Genomic DNA, 15,667 nt, shown 5'->3' on the forward strand with positions numbered 1-15,667 from the left:
TGTCGCGCAGCACTATCACGCACATGGCATCCAACACCGATGCCGGCCCACTCTGGGGACCCGACGTGCGCGAGCAGAAGCCGGAGCGCCGAAGTTTGGCCCTCTGCGCCCGCCGCTGGATGGGCAATGGCAGGCTCTCGCACGTAACCGCACTTTCCCTTGGTCTTCCCCGACTTCCCCTACTTCTCCCGACCGTCAATGCCGTACCCACGCCCCCAGCGGCCCACCCACGCCCGCTCCACCAATGTTCTCTCACTCCACGACCAGTTCCCAACGACGGGCTACGCACCGGGGAAGCGCTCCGAGCTCCAAATCATGAGCATCATGCTCATCTTGCCTGCGCATTGGTTAACTCAGCGCACCCGCACCCACGCCAGCGCCCGAACCTGTGGCAGACGATGGTGAATACGACGGGCGCAAGCGTTGTTGTGGTGCGTCGTCACCCAAACTGGAGCGCAGACGCGGTTCTGCAAGTTCGAACTTCGCGGACCTACTCGTCCTCTCTGCCCAGGGGCTGCCGGCAACGAACGCAAGCATCGGAGGCAATGCTCCTCCTGGAGATTAGAGCATCTGTGACCGCCACAGATCCACGACAGTGTGTGGTTTGACGGCGCCGCCTCTCACACCTATCGCGCTCAGCACCCACCTCACGCCCCGATCAGCTCCAGTTGGGCACTTCAAGTCCGTGGTGAAGCCCACGCCATGGTGACCATCGGGGCGGGGGCACAGTTCCTCAAGCTCTCTGGCTGTTTCGCACCCCTGATCGCCACCACGCCCAAATCCCTTGTGAACCGCGCCGACCTCGTCAAGGCCTACGGCGCGGCGCGCGTCTTGTGTGGCGCCCTCTCTGCCGCCGGGCTCGTGGCGGCCCCGGCATCCCGTTCCGGTGCGTGGCAGGGTGTGTCGGGCGGGGGGGCGCTGCGCGCCGGGCTTGGGCTGCTCGCGCGGGGTGGGGCGCTCGTCAGCGCGCTCGGTGCGCCCGGCGGCGGCGGCGACAGTGTCGTGGTGGTTCCGTAGAAAGACTATGCTCGGACTGGAGTGGGCCGCGTCACGCGCAAGGGGTGCTCTGGAGGGCGGTTTGGGCATGTCAACTGACAGTCATTTGCTTACAGCTACCCTTGCCAGAGGTTGCACCTCAGGGGGTGAGCGCGGTGCCAAGGCTGTGAGGTGGCACAACGACCGAGTGTGTAGATAGCCGTGAATAAGTACATGAACTTTTTGTCTGAAGACACGAGAGTTGCACGCCCACTGCCCGGTTGGCTGCCCGTATGCTCTCCAGGTCCCATGTGCTCTCCAGGTCCCGTGTGCTCTCCAGGTCCCGTGTGTTCTCCAGGTCTCCTGACAAGTCCTGGAAATACTTGAATTAGGGCGCCAAGGATCTGCAGGCCTCCAGATGCTGTGCAGAATTACTGATGTCCTCGTCCTCGAACAAAGCTCGGGAGACTGCCCAGACGTGGGTGTCCCCGTGCCCGACACCCTCGCACACACTTCCGGCCCAGTTTCGCTGCGTATGGTCGAATCGTTCAGCATCGACGCGCCCTACTCATTCGCGTCTACAATCCTCGAAAGATGCGAGTTCGGGACCAAGATATCCGCGTTCCACGTACTCGTACATGGAGAATGGGATCCCGAGGATACAGCGCACCTGGACGTCATCAACCGTCTTGTTCCCGACCGCGTCGCGGAAGCCGTGGCTCACTGCACGAATCGCATGAAGACTGGGGACTATCCGTTGCACCCCTCGAAGAGAAAGAGTCCCTACAAGCTGCTTACAGGACACTGGCTCTCCACCTTGGGACCTCTCGCGTAAGGCTGTTTGAGACTCCGGATCACTTTGCAGATCAACCCGCAGATATCCGGAGTCGTGAGTCGTGGTTCATGATCCACACGGCTCCGGATCAGTGCGGATCCGGCTTGGTGAGGATCCGGATCGGGCCGGCCAGATTTTTTGTTATCCGCAGGTCATCCGCGGGTAGAGTCGCATATTTAGACCATGTATTGACGCAATATAATAACTATTCATCACTTCACTGTTACTATTCCAAGTCCTACTCGTCGTCTGAAGTATCAGAGACGTCGGAGTGAACAGGCGTGATGAGCCTGGGAAGCTCGTCCTCGACTGAGGGGTGTGCAGGAGTCACACCAACGACTCCACCTGCACCAGTGATCGTGCCCACATCCACGCTTGCAACCGCGTCCCCGCGCGCGTGCGCACCCCTGCCCGCACGCTTCCCCTTCCCCTTCCCCTTTCTCTTGTGCCTGCGCCTGCGCGTCTGCGACACGGGACCTGCGCCCCCACCTGCCGTGCCCATGTCTGGCCCCAACATCCACTCCGCAGGCGACTTTGAACCAGTGCTCGCCTCCGGGCTGCGATCCTCCTGCTCCCCCTCATGGGCTGTGGGGGGGCGCGCGCTACCTGTGGCCGCGCAGGTGGAATCCACGCCCACGCCCACATCGCCGGAGCTTCCTGCCGCATGGAGGTCCGTTGCCGCCGCAGCACCGGCGAAGAGGGTGTCGACCAAGACTGCGTGGGTCCGCGGGCTTAACGTGGAGGGGCGCGGCGCATCCAGGAGCTCCGCGATGACCAGGGACCGGTGGTATTCCGCGATTTCTTCAACTATGCTCACCCAACGCGCAGGGGGGACGAGACGGCGTGTTGCCGCGACCATCATTTCCCCATACGTTTGGCCAAAGGTCGGTGCACTGCCGCCACCGAGCGAGGGATCTGTGCCGAGGTCGTAGAGCTCAGACAGTGCGGCGAGCTCATCCGAGAAAGACGTGGATGGGTTGTCAACGCCAGGGTGTGTGGGATTAAGATAGGTGTCGGAGACTGGAGCGAGGGTGGTGGCATCGCCGATTGAGATGTCGGAGGTAGTAGGCAGGGGAGATGGGGGACCAACGGTAGGGGCGGGCGTACTAGACATCTCGGTGGGAGGAAGGGAAGCCTCGAGAGGGGTGACGATCGGGATACGGAAGACCACGGGAAGAAGGTGGTCGTTGGAGGAAAGAACCTGTGAGATACTGTGTGAGTGTGTGTGCAGGATATTATGATATTCTTGTAGACATACTCAGACGGAGATCGCGAATATGAATGCACAGGTGGATCTCGCAAGGAGACGTAGGGCGCCCAACGTCGTTTGTGTGCTGAGGGCACAAACAGGCCGCGCGAGATGTCGTCCGCACGAGATGTCGGCCGCGCGAGATGTCAGCCGTGCGAGGAGACGGTGGGTCGTTGATTGCTCAGCGCAACTTGGCGATAAGTTGCTATTAGTGCGAGGGGATGGCTTGTCGGCGCGAGGGGATGGGTCGTTGGCGCGAGGAGATGGGTTTCCCGTCAGTGCGAGGGGATGGGTCGTCCGCGCGAGGAGATGGGTCGTCTGGGCGAGGAGATGGGTCGTCCGCGCGAGGAGATGGGTCGTCCGCGCGAGGAGATGGGTCGTCTGGGCGAGGAGATGGGTCATCCGCGCGAGGAGATGGGTCCTCCGCGCGAGGAGATGGGTCGTCCGCAGGGGCCGTGCGGTTCGGATCGTCGGAGGCTCTTGCCGGCTTGTTTGAGACCTGGAGGGATCCGGAGCTGGGTGGGAGCTGGGCGATTACGCCAAATAAGGCAGGTGATCTGTTAGGCACTGGGTGAGATAACGATCTGAGGATCATGTTGATCCTCAGATGGTTAGCTCACCCGGACATATGTTTATACCTCAGCAGTGTCAACCATTAGAGAGGCACAGACGACTCACTGAGAGGACATGGGTGGTGGTAGGAGCGACGCAGACGTGGCAGCGGATGTGGAGTCCTGCGCGGCTCCCGTCAGGCGTGGGCCTGAGAGTCGAAGCCCTCGCTTCGAGCAGGAAGCAAGGTGCTGCTTTGGGTGATGTCGCGTGTGGTCAGGCGTGGAGGCTGACTCGTGCCATCACCAACTCCTTGCCCTCATCGCCTCTATCGATGCGTTTTCTCCCCCCCTCTGCTCTCTCCTCCCGAACTCAGTCTAGACTCTACTAGTCCTACTGCGATCTTTTCCTGCTGGAACTATCGCGTTATCGGTCGCAAGGTCTCATCAACGCGTGCATCGTTGCAAATCAACTCAGCACGCACACACGACACTCCGACTGCCCCATGAACATGAACATTGCAGTGTTCCTGGCCCAACCACCTCATGGACCGTCTCGTGCACCTCCCCCTGCTCATGATTGGGTATCAAGCACCCTGCCAGGGCGAACGGAGCACCGGAATGGTACTCATCTTGGTGAGCACACTCTGAGCTATCCCGTCATTGAGGCAGGACACAGAGCTCTGGGCTAACATTACCTTCGAAAGGGACATTCAGGAGTGCGCGATTCAACCTCCTGGGGAGGTTTTATACTACGGAAACTCACCCTGGTGAGTTCAGAGATCCCACTCTACCCCTCGCCCTCTGACGATTCGCCTCCCCTCGACGTTAGTATGCCCGCCGACTCCCCCGCCGAGAACCCCCTTGCCGCTGCGGTAGCGGCTGCCAAACGTCCCCGCTCGGAGACCGTCACGCAGGAGTCTGCCAGGTACATCCGCTACTACTATCTTTCATTGCACTTTCCTAACACACTTTCTTCAATCTACCACAGTGCCACCATGCCTAGCGGGCGCGACAAGCGGCGTGCGAAGGTACGGCGCACGAGGTCGACTACCTCTGTATCCTCCAAGTCGGTCACAGAGGACGACTCGGACAAGGACTCGAGCGCCATACCTTCTGACTCCGACAGTTCCGACGGCGACGATGGTGTTCGTGGCCTGAAAGAACGCACTCGCGCAGCCGCGGAGAACACTGGGATCGTGGGCAAGACTGATCGCCAGACTCGGTTCGCAAGGCGGTTCCCGAACATGACCCCGGAGGAGATTTTAGGTAAGTCCGATCGCTCATCTCTCGCACGAACATATTGCTGATATCTTGCAGCGGAGCTTGCAAAGGGTTGGCGTTCAGATGCGTATTTGCACTTCGAATTCCCAACCGTCATTCGAGGCCCCAACGGGACTATAAGTCATCGTTTCGTTTGCAAGGAGTACGTTGTGCGATTTAGTATGTGTTGACCATGACTTACATACTCTCTACAGGCACTCGTCTAAGAAGGTCGATCGTCCGGACTATCAAGAAAGCACCGGAAATCTCGTGCGGCACGTGAACAGCTGCAACCCTCAGAAGAAGCCAGTGGCCACAGCCGGCGTTCAGCTCATTGAAGATTTCGCCGCCGGGGTCACGTACACTCCGCATCGCATGCGGTTCCTGCTTGCGATGTGGTGTGCACGAGACCATCGCCCCTTCACCATCGTGCAGGACAAGGACTTCCGTGCAATCTTGGCGATGCTCTACAACAAGGTCGCTCTCCCAACTCGCCAGACGATCTCTCAAGACGTCCGCGACATCCATCTGGAGGCGAAACAGCGGGTCATCGACCATCTCAAGGTACGTAGTCTATCCCAACCCTCTGCCGCGACACCTCTGACATTGTAATCAGAACGTCGAAGGCGGCATCCATGTCTGCATGGATGGCTGGACGTTGCCAAACGTGATCTCGTACCTTGGGATCACTGTCCACTGGACCGAAAAGGGGGTCATGAAGCATATTATTTTGGACTTCGTCAAGTGAGTTCTCCACTGCACGCTGTGCACCCACTGCGCGAACTAATACCCGACCTCCCTTCAAAGGCTCACCAAGTCCCACACTGCTATATTCCTCGCCGACAAGCTCGAGGACTGTCTCCGCGAGTACGGTATCTTTGACAAGGTGAGCCCCCGGTTCTCTCTCACCCTTCCCTCCTCTCGCGTGCGCTCCCCACCCCGGTCCCCGTAACTCGTGCCCTATAAAGCCTTGCGGTGCATGCTGACACCATTCAACACCCTCCAGGTCATCGCTGTCACATGCGACAATGCTGAGGTCAACACAGCACTCATGCGTCAGCTCCATACGCGCGCGCCGTTAGCCCGGATCGGCGAGGGCCATGTCCGTTGCTTCGGACATGTGTTGAACCTAGTCAGCAAGGTCCGTACCTACGATGTATAATGCTGATATATTGTCGTCTTATAATATTTATAACACCATATCAGGCTGCCGTCAAACCTTTCTTGAAGAAGCGCGGCCCCGCCGGCAACGCGTTAGAGGACGACGAAGATGCCAGAGTGTTGCATGATGAACACGACGACTTCTCCGACGACGGCTCAGATGTCGACTCGGCAGACGAGAATGAGGGCGTAGAAGTCGACCGCGCACGTGAGGATGCAGACCAAGGTATCATTGACGATCTCGGTGACGATGACGACACGCCGTGCACGCCTGAAGAGGAGAAGGCCGCAATTCTCGCTCTTGAGAAGGTGAGTTAAATTCCTTGACCGCTTGTCATTGAACACTCACATAGTGTGTCCTACGGTAGCTTATCAAGCTCTCGGGAAAGGTTTGGAACAGTCCCCCCGTTCGTGCTGAGCTGGAAGAGCTTGCCAAGAGCGCGAACATCGACGCGCGTGTCCTCATTCGCATGGTCCGCACCCGATGGAACAGCCTCGTCAGTGTCATCGCCCGCGGACTTGAAATGAAGGACGTACTTGGCCCACTCTGCGACAAGTACGAGTTCAATCGCACCGGAGGTGTCCGTCTCCGTCGCTTCATCCTCAACGAGGATGAGTGGTCCATCCTCGAACAGCTCTACCACCTCATGGACGTAAGTACGATGTACTTTTTCCTGCACCCTTCGCTGATGATCTGCTTTCTCATAGCCTTTCTTGTACGCGACCACCCAGATCTCGTCCAACACCCGCGCGCTTCTACACGAAGTAATACCTTTCATTGACGTCCTTACGAAGCACCTCGACGATTTTGTCGACCAAGCCGATCTTCACCCGGTCGTCCGCAAGGGTGCGCGTGCCGCGCGAGCGATCATGAACAAGTATTACAGCAGGACCGACGACACTCCAGTCTACCGTATCGCCATGAGTACGTACTAACATCCACATATCACCCGTCCACTCTCTGATGTTCCATGTTTCGTAGTTCTTCACCCAGCCCTCAAGCTCACATACTTCCGCAAAGCGGGCTGGACGCCTGAGTGGATTCAAATTGCGCGCGACCTCACCAAGGAGGTCTGGCTGAACTACTACAAGATCGACACCCCTGCCAATGACGATGACGAGCCACCCTCCACGCCTGCCGCCTCCACCTCTGCGTCGACATCTCGGTCGTCCGCATCAGGCGTCAAGAGCCGTGCTGCGCGCAAGAGCTCTCATAGTGTGAGCGCTGCCGTAAGTCACACCAAATCCCTCGCCGTGCTTGACGATCCCAGCTCACATAGTCACACTTCTTTCGCAGCTCTTTGCCAATATTACTGCGCGGGCGTCGCGTGACGCTACTGATGCTCTCGAAGAGTACCTCAATGCGCCGCCCAAAACGACTGTGAAGGACCCACTCGCCTATTGGGCTGGCGCGCTCAAGGGCAAGTCTGAGGACCGTGCACTCGCGCGCATGGCCCTGGACTATCTGTCTATTCCTGGTATGTTCCTATCTGTGTCGTTCTCTGCACTGTTATTGAATATATCGAAACCCAGCGACCTCGACTGATGCCGAGCGTGCCTTTTCCCGAGGTCGCCTCACGGTGTCCCGCCTCCGTCGTTCTCTCGGCAACGATAGTGTTCGTGCGAACACGATCTTGGGGTCATGGGCTCGTGTTCCCGGCCTCATCCCGGAAGAAGAAATGATAGAGTTCCTGAAGGACAAGAAGGGCGCGCGTGCCCGTCGTGCTGGTGACGCGCCCCCCGAGTCGCCCACTGACATTATCACTATTGATTAGATGTGTATGATCGCCCCCCATCCTTCTCATATGCCCACCACCCACGTACTTCCCTGCCCACATTCATCTACTCCTGCACATTGAGTCCCTTCCCTTTTTCGCATTCCCAGCGCCTGCGCAATCTGGTCTACAGCCTCCTCACTTTTGTATGGTCTCCTGCCACGACACGTGTTATGCATCCACCTTTGTTTGGCTAGCCCCACCCCATGCGCCTCACTGCCGTGCGTGCACACCTCGCGCGGGTCCATACTCCCAGGCGACCAGACGTCCCGCCGCCCGCCGGCACGCCCACACCTCCGCGCGATGGTCAACCGGATGTCCCGCGCGGCGCGCGCTAGGAGGTACAATGCCACTGACTCCCTCTATGGCTGCGCAAGAGCGCCGTGACCCACCATGGATCCATTGCGGCGCATTCTGTGTGCTTAATCCTAATGAAAGTTGCAATATATGTGTGCGGATCCACAGTATCCGTGGATCCACACGGGTCACGACTCAGTTCGTGGGTAGACCCACGGGTCACGGTTCCGGCTCCCGCGGGTCCAGGTCTTCCAGGTGATCCGATCCGCACGACTCCAGGTCAAGCCTGTCTGAGCGCCAGTGATCCGCGGATACGACTCAGGATCACCCGCGGGTAGATCCGCAAACAGCCTTACTCTCGCGCTCGGCGAACGGCAACCATGCGCACCGGACGGGCTCAGCATCGCGACGCTGTTCTGTCCGCCCCCGTCCGTCCTTCGATCTGGAAAGGAACACAATCCCACACCGATGGAGGCTGGACGAGACACGCCGCCTGTTCTTCCGCTTCGGGAGCCTGCGTTATCCAGAGCCGGAGGAGGACCCGGACCCTCCGGCGTGAGGAGCTACCTACCAGGTGAAAAGATGACCCCTGCTTGCTCAATTCCCGCTGATCACCCGCTCCTCACCCAGTCACCCCTGCGCGAGAAGACACCCGTGCGAAGACGCCTACACTGCCCACGCGGACAAACACGACTCACTGCCGCCGCCTCCATCATCCATCCTCACCAATGCACTCCGCACGGCCGCCAGCACTCGGTCTCTTTCTCTTTTTCTTTCTTTCTCATTACTTTACTACTACTGTACTCTTACTATACTTGATCCGGTCTCGCTCTCTCTCCATCCCCACTCATACACACCCCCGAGCCCCACCGGGCTCAATGGCACGCCGGCTTATGCCTGCCAGCACGTTTCGGTCCACTGTGCCTTCGGGAACGCTCCCGAGGGTGCATATGCGAAGACGAACACCCCCAGCGCAATGCGACTCTATACCTACGAATACTTTGTATGTTACGCCTACCATAGGGCTCCGCCCTCAAGGGCGATAAACGAGGATTCAAAAAAAAAAAAAAAAAAACACCGATGGAGGACATGGCTATCAACCACTTCTGCAGCGCCCTGCGCACGAACCCGATGTTCGTGCCCGAGGAGCTGCACGTCTGCACCGCCTACTTCGTCCGGAATAACGTGGCCTGGAAGATGCTCTTCGCCGCGCTCCCGCGGCTGCGGCTCCTGCGATTCACCGACGCCTTCATCTTCGACCCCGCGGCCCGCGCGTTCGATACCTTGCACAGTCTGACAAACGCGCGGGGTGTCGACCGCGTGGTGGCGGGGTTGGAGGAGGTGCGCATCGAGATCGCGAAGGATCGGAGGGGGGAGTCCAAGTCCAAGGAAGAGATGTACCAAATGTTAGACGCACTGAGAAATTTTGGACGCGCACGCGTCGACAAGGGGCCGGACAGGAAGCTCAAGCTCTTGACGCTCCGTTTGCCTGGTGACATGGGGAGGCCGAGGAAGGGCGTGCGTCAGAAGACACGCATCGCGCTGGCGAAGGTGTTTGGCCGGGTGAGCTACGAGTTCCGTGAAGATATGGCGCAAGAAAAGGTTCTAGAGGTCACAGTGCTTCCAAAGAAGAAGACTTGGGGAGACTGGAGGGAAAGTTCCACCCGGCGGGTCGAGGTCGAGGTCGAGGTCAGAGGTGATCAAAAGGAGGATTCGTTAATGGCGCAAGACTCGTACCACTTGCTTCCGGTTGACGACAAAGTATGCCGGTCGTAGAAGTGCGCGCACGGCTGTAAGGGTATATAGTAGTCAAGGGGAGAGTTGGAAGATAAGGCGCACAGCCGAGGATAGCCGAGGCGAGGGAGATTAGATACTGGTGGCATGTGCTTCTGTAATTGATCAGAGATCAGTTGCTGGGCGACCAACGCGCGTGACGCGCGTCATCTCTTTCCAAGAACCAAAAAACAAGATGGGCTACAAACTCTCTCTTATCTTTTTCCCTGCCTGACAAAATGTTCCGAAAACGCCTCTAAGATGCCCTTCAGGGTACACTTCCCTCGACCTGCACTCTCAGACTCAGTCATATCACCCCGTGAAAACTCCGACGCCTTCCCACATAAGCAGCGCATGAACGCTCGAAGCGATCTCTCCTCTTTCATGCGCGGCGTATCCATCACGAACTGCTCCCACAAGGAGAGCCAAAAGCGGGTATGCGGTCTTCCAGTGCCCATCACTTGACTCGGCGCAGTGAGTCCAACGTGCCACTCCGCCACTCTGTCACCTTCGACTGTTTACCATCACTCACTCTCGCCATCCCCTTTGCTTTGGCAGAATTATATCTCATAGACAACGGTAAGTGAAAATTTTGAGTCTCACCTGTACCTCACAAGATCAGAGTCAATTGATCTGTGATCACCCCCCGGGGTGATTCCACTTTCGGTAACTGCAAACGTCTCTAAGCCTGCGTACTGTAGTGCCTCTACGGATATCGATGAAGATACCTTGTAGGGAAACGTTAGAACGCGGGCACATGCCCAAGTCCCCGCCCCCTTCCCCGACGTCCCCGAGGGCTCGGCCCAGCCGTCCTCCGCGCTTCCCCGGCACGCGTGAGCAGATTCCCGCGCCGCGCCGCCGCCCGCCCTTGATGGCCCCGGTATATCCGGACGCTGCGCGCCACCGGGTCTCCGCCGGCGCCTCGCCTCTCCGCCACCTGTGCTCGCCGCCCCCAACAGCGAGCTCGCTGTTCCTGTACCCTGCCTCCCCCTCCCCTCCGTTTCCATCCGTTCTTTTTGGTACCTGCTTGTATTTTAAATGCGCACCTAATGATACACAATGCAATAGCTACAGTTGGCTGGGTGTGCCTGCACTGAGCCCTTAAATCCCCCAAAATGCGTGCAACATAGGAACATATAGAAGCAGTCCATCGATGGGATAAGTTCTGCATAAGTTAGCTGTATATGAGAGCCTCTGTAATCTGAACTTGCAGGTGGATAGCTGAAGGGGTGAAGGCATGATGTCATATGTTATTTCAGAATGACATACTCCACAGTGATATGGAATACACATTTATCGTCTTATGTACACCTAGAATCGTTCATAGAGGACATTTAGAGTGTATTGCAAAAGACAGCAAGTCAAAGTACGATGTTCTAATGAAGATATGACATATACTCAGAAGGGGGAGTTGGCTTGAAAATGCGGTCTTCATATGTTTTTGTGCAGACCTCCGATCACTGTACATCTTGTTGCATCATGTTTACATGTATGTGGAGAGCTCAGATCGTTGTTTTGGTGCTTATCGGTGAAGGACTGAATACAGGCCATGGTATGTCATTTTTCTATGACATAACGTATAGTGAGATAGCATGTGCTCCGATTGTTATTCTGAAAAGCGGAATAGAACAGGGTACTCTGCTGCTCAACGATGCAGAAGAAATCTCGAGAAACGGTTCAGGAGTGGCTGAGATGTGGCAGATGAGGTTCAAGGGTGCACAGTGTTGAAGGTGGTTCAAGGGCGTCCTCTGGACAACTTGCCATTCTAGACCCATATGACATATCTCAGCCACTCCTGAACCGTTTCTCGAGATTTCTTCTGCATCGTTGAGCAGCAGAGTACCCTGTTCTATTCCGCTTTTCAGAATAACAATCGGAGCACATGCTATCTCACTATACGTTATGTCATAGAAAAATGACATACCATGGCCTGTATTCAGTCCTTCACCGATAAGCACCAAAACAACGATCTGAGCTCTCCACATACATGTAAACATGATGCAACAAGATGTACAGTGATCGGAGGTCTGCACAAAAACATATGAAGACCGCATTTTCAAGCCAACTCCCCCTTCTGAGTATATGTCATATCTTCATTAGAACATCGTACTTTGACTTGCTGTCTTTTGCAATACACTCTAAATGTCCTCTATGAACGATTCTAGGTGTACATAAGACGATAAATGTGTATTCCATATCACTGTGGAGTATGTCATTCTGAAATAACATATGACATCATGCCTTCACCCCTTCAGCTATCCACCTGCAAGTTCAGATTACAGAGGCTCTCATATACAGCTAACTTATGCAGAACTTATCCCATCGATGGACTGCTTCTATATGTTCCTATGTTGCACGCATTTTGGGGGATTTAAGGGCTCAGTGCAGGCACACCCAGCCAACTGTAGCTATTGCATTGTGTATCATTAGGTGCGCATTTAAAATACAAGCAGGTACCAAAAAGAACGGAGGGAAACGGAGGGGAGGGGAGGCAGGGTACAGGAACAGCGAGCTCGCTGTTGGGGGCGGCGAGCACAGGTGGCGGAGAGGCGAGGCGCCGGCGGAGACCCGGTGGCGCGCAGCGTCCGGATATACCGGGGCCATCAAGGGCGGGCGGCGGCGCGGCGCGGGAATCTGCTCACGCGTGCCGGGGAAGCGCGGAGGACGGCTGGGCCGAGCCCTCGGGGACGTCGGGGAAGGGGGCGGGGACTTGGGCATGTGCCCGCGTTCTAACGTTTCCCTACAAGGTATCTTCATCGATATCCGTAGAGGCACTACAGTACGCAGGCTTAGAGACGTTTGCAGTTACCGAAAGTGGAATCACCCCGGGGGGGTGATCACAGATCAATTGACTCTGATCTTGTGAGGTACAGGTGTTGAGTCTCAATCCCGCACTGTGCTCACGCGCATCCAGCGGTCATCGTTAGAATATCTCGAGCTCAATGCGAAGAGAGCGTCGCCGCGCGAGGAATCTACCTCCACCGGATGCATCAGGAAAACCCCCACTTGCTAATTAGATCTAATTTGTCTAGTTTGCTCTCTGGTAGATCTAATCTCGTGCAAATGAGTGCTATTATAGAAAGTGGATCTCCTTTGTGCCAAAATATCTCTAATTAGAGCGATCTTAACCCTCTCATTGCAGGTGAGAGCTTAACATCACTAAGGGTACTATTTTATCGATAATTCACACCAATATAGAAGCTCGAGAAGATGAAATATATTGGTGTCTAACTACTCTGTGGCTACATCTGCCGCAACGGGGTCTCAGAGTAAGTGGCCGCCGACACAGGCCGTGAGGGCAACGCAAGAGACGCAGGCGACTTGCTGCCGTGGGGCAAGACGGACGGCGCGGGGGTCACGCGAGGGTGACAGTGCGGGCGGGGTGGGCGACAAGGACGTTAACGCGGGGATGGTGAAGCGGGCGTCGCAGGTGCGAGACGTGGGTGATGCTCGGGCGACACGGCGGACGTTGACGCGGGCGAGGCACGCACTGACACAGGCGACGCTCGGAGGTCGGCGACGCGGCGACAAGACGCAGACACGACGCGGGCAACGCAGGGGCGAGAGGAGCAAGGCGGGCGAGGTCGGCGACGCGGGCGAGACTTGGGCGAGACGTGGGCGAACGGGCGAGACGTGGGCGACGCGGGGGCGAATGCAGGCAGGACGCATGCGAGCAAGGTGGGTGGCGGTCGTCGACATGGGCGCGATTAGGGAGCCGCGAAGATAACGCAGGCGAGGTGGTGAGCGGGCGAAGATGAGTGAGTGCGGACACGGCACGGAAAGACATCACTCACGCTGCTGGGTTTCACCCAAGTTTTGTTTTGGAGTGTGCGCCTGTGTTTGAGCTGGTGGGCATCGTCACGGCGGTGACGTCGACCCCGCGGACAAAGAGGCTGGGGGTGGTCGTGTGGGCGGGAGTCATCGACAACGTGGAGGGGACGCGGCACAGACGGGCGGTGTCGATGGGGACCCTGTTACCTTCGACGAGCGGGGGCGGGGGTGCAGTGGGGTGCGTGGTGAAGATGAGGGAGAAGAGCGCAATGATGAAGGGGTCGGTGTTGTAGAGTGAGGACGCGGGGGTGTGGTAGATCGTGTGTATCGTTGTCATGGTGTCCATGGTCCCGCCGCCGCCGGTCGTTTCGCTCACCAGGCGAGGAGGGTGATACAGGCGAGGGGGTGAACGGGCGAGGGGGTGAACGGGCGAGGTGGGCGAGGTGGGCGTGACGTAGGCCACGAGGACAATGAGAGAGGGTGCGCAGGGAAAGGTGGAGAACTCACCGTGGAAGAAATCATTTATTTCGCGTGTGGTCCTTGCATGAGAGCCGGTCCCAGGGAGCGGGAAACTAGCAGGTGAGCGTAATGGTGAAGTACTGAAGCTCAGGGGGTGAGAAGCTGGCGCGGTCGATGTAGGGAAGATCCGCGCAGAGCAGCAGGAAGCCAGGCAGAGGTTGAGGACGGCGAGGATGATGAGGGTGGTGCTGGTGGTGCCAGGCGCTTGACTCTGCACGACGCGCGTCGGTTCCCACGCCTCCACGAGGGAGAGGCACGCTCCGGCTGCCAGCACATGTCCATCTTCCACCATCTCGTCTCCTCCTTGGCTCTCGTCGCCGTCCTCGTATCTACACCCTTCTGCCTTTGACCTCACCCACCTCACACGGCTCACCACCGCGTCATCTTGCCGCATTCCCCTGCCACTGATCCGAATAAACGAACTCGAGCAGGAGAAGGGGCTCCTCCGGCGTGAGGTCGAGGAACTATGGAGCTAGCTCTAGGTCATTAGCAGCCCCTCCGGCGCGCTCGGACACGCTGTGTCTCCTATACCCTTTCTTGGTGAGTATTTGTTCCGTCTCTGTCTCGTCCGCCGCGGCTGAAGGACTCCGACCGCACGCGCGTGCGCAACGTGCTCCCCTTGTTCTTGCTCCAGCAATTGCAGTACGAGCTTAACGAGCTCGACGTTACACGGTGAGCCCCTCTCCCGTATGTGTCACCCAGCGTGAGCTTATGGCGACGTCTCCATGCCACGCCCGCATCACCCACGTCACCCACAACACCTGCGTTACCCACCTTGCCCGCCCACACTCGTGTCGCGATCTAGGCCACATTACTCATCTCGCCCGCGTCGACGGTCGCCCTCTTCTCCCACGCCGCCCACGTACGTGTCGCCCGCTTCTCCCGCATCGTCCATATCGCCCTCTTCGCCCACCTCGCGTGTGTCACCCGTATCAACCACTGGAGCTTCGTGAGTCGTTTGCGAATCTTGCCGAAATCGTTTCTGACTGACGGTCGTGGTGCACGAGCATACCGGCGTGCATGTCGGCTCAAGCACAGGTGGCACTCGAACTACACGCAGACGAGCCGTTCGACTCGCGCAGGGTCGCCGGCCTGCCGTTCATCCATCCACCCCTCCCAACACAACCGCCTCGTCCTCGTGGTCCGCCCGGTCCGTCTCACCTGCGTCATCTACTTTGCCCACATCGTCACCTCGGCCATGTCGCTCACCTCGCTCCTTGCACCTACCTCATCCGCGTTGCATGACACGTCCATGTCTCGCCCCCGCGTCGCCCGCCCCCATGTCACACCCGCGTCATTCACGTCGCCACGTTGCCCACGCGCCTCGTCTGTGTCGCCCGCCTCCCCTTGCCAGGTTATCTATGTCGCTAGCGTCATCCATAGTCACCCATCTCGTCTGCATCGTTTATATCGCCTGCGTCGCCGCCCACCTCGCTTGTTCGCCCACGTTGCCTGCCTGTATGCCTGTCTGTCTTGTAGTTTTTAGTCTTTACTCTGTATC

At 57.8% G+C, this 15,667-nt stretch overlaps 4 protein-coding genes across 4 annotated transcripts; 2 read left to right on the plus strand and 2 right to left on the minus strand.

The window, feature by feature from the left end:
• Nucleotides 1-2,048: 2,048 nt before the first annotated feature.
• Nucleotides 2,049-2,924, minus strand: BXZ73DRAFT_82572 (uncharacterized protein; the record flags this gene model as incomplete). The annotated part of the gene is made up of 1 exon (XM_048023735.1): nucleotides 2,049-2,924. The coding sequence occupies one exon, from the start codon at nucleotides 2,922-2,924 to the stop codon at nucleotides 2,049-2,051; it is 876 nt and encodes a 291-aa protein (XP_047871597.1).
• Nucleotides 2,925-7,015: 4,091 nt separating this feature from the next.
• Nucleotides 7,016-7,363, plus strand: BXZ73DRAFT_56719 (uncharacterized protein; the record flags this gene model as incomplete). The annotated part of the gene is made up of 1 exon (XM_048021501.1): nucleotides 7,016-7,363. A coding segment is annotated over one exon (348 nt), but the record flags the coding sequence as incomplete, so codon positions are not given.
• A 1,820-nt stretch (nucleotides 7,364-9,183) lies between these two features.
• Nucleotides 9,184-9,879, plus strand: BXZ73DRAFT_82573 (uncharacterized protein; the record flags this gene model as incomplete). Its single annotated transcript, XM_048023736.1, has 1 exon — nucleotides 9,184-9,879. The coding sequence occupies one exon, from the start codon at nucleotides 9,184-9,186 to the stop codon at nucleotides 9,877-9,879; it is 696 nt and encodes a 231-aa protein (XP_047871599.1).
• A 3,802-nt stretch (nucleotides 9,880-13,681) lies between these two features.
• On the minus strand, nucleotides 13,682-13,984 carry BXZ73DRAFT_107753 (uncharacterized protein; the record flags this gene model as incomplete). Its single annotated transcript, XM_048016992.1, has 1 exon — nucleotides 13,682-13,984. The coding sequence occupies one exon, from the start codon at nucleotides 13,982-13,984 to the stop codon at nucleotides 13,682-13,684; it is 303 nt and encodes a 100-aa protein (XP_047871600.1).
• Nucleotides 13,985-15,667: the final 1,683 nt, after the last annotated feature.

The sequence above is a fragment of the Epithele typhae genome (genome assembly GCF_022376455.1).
Source record: "Epithele typhae strain CBS 203.58 chromosome Unknown BXZ73scaffold_123, whole genome shotgun sequence".
NCBI lineage: Eukaryota > Fungi > Basidiomycota > Agaricomycetes > Polyporales > Epitheliaceae > Epithele > Epithele typhae.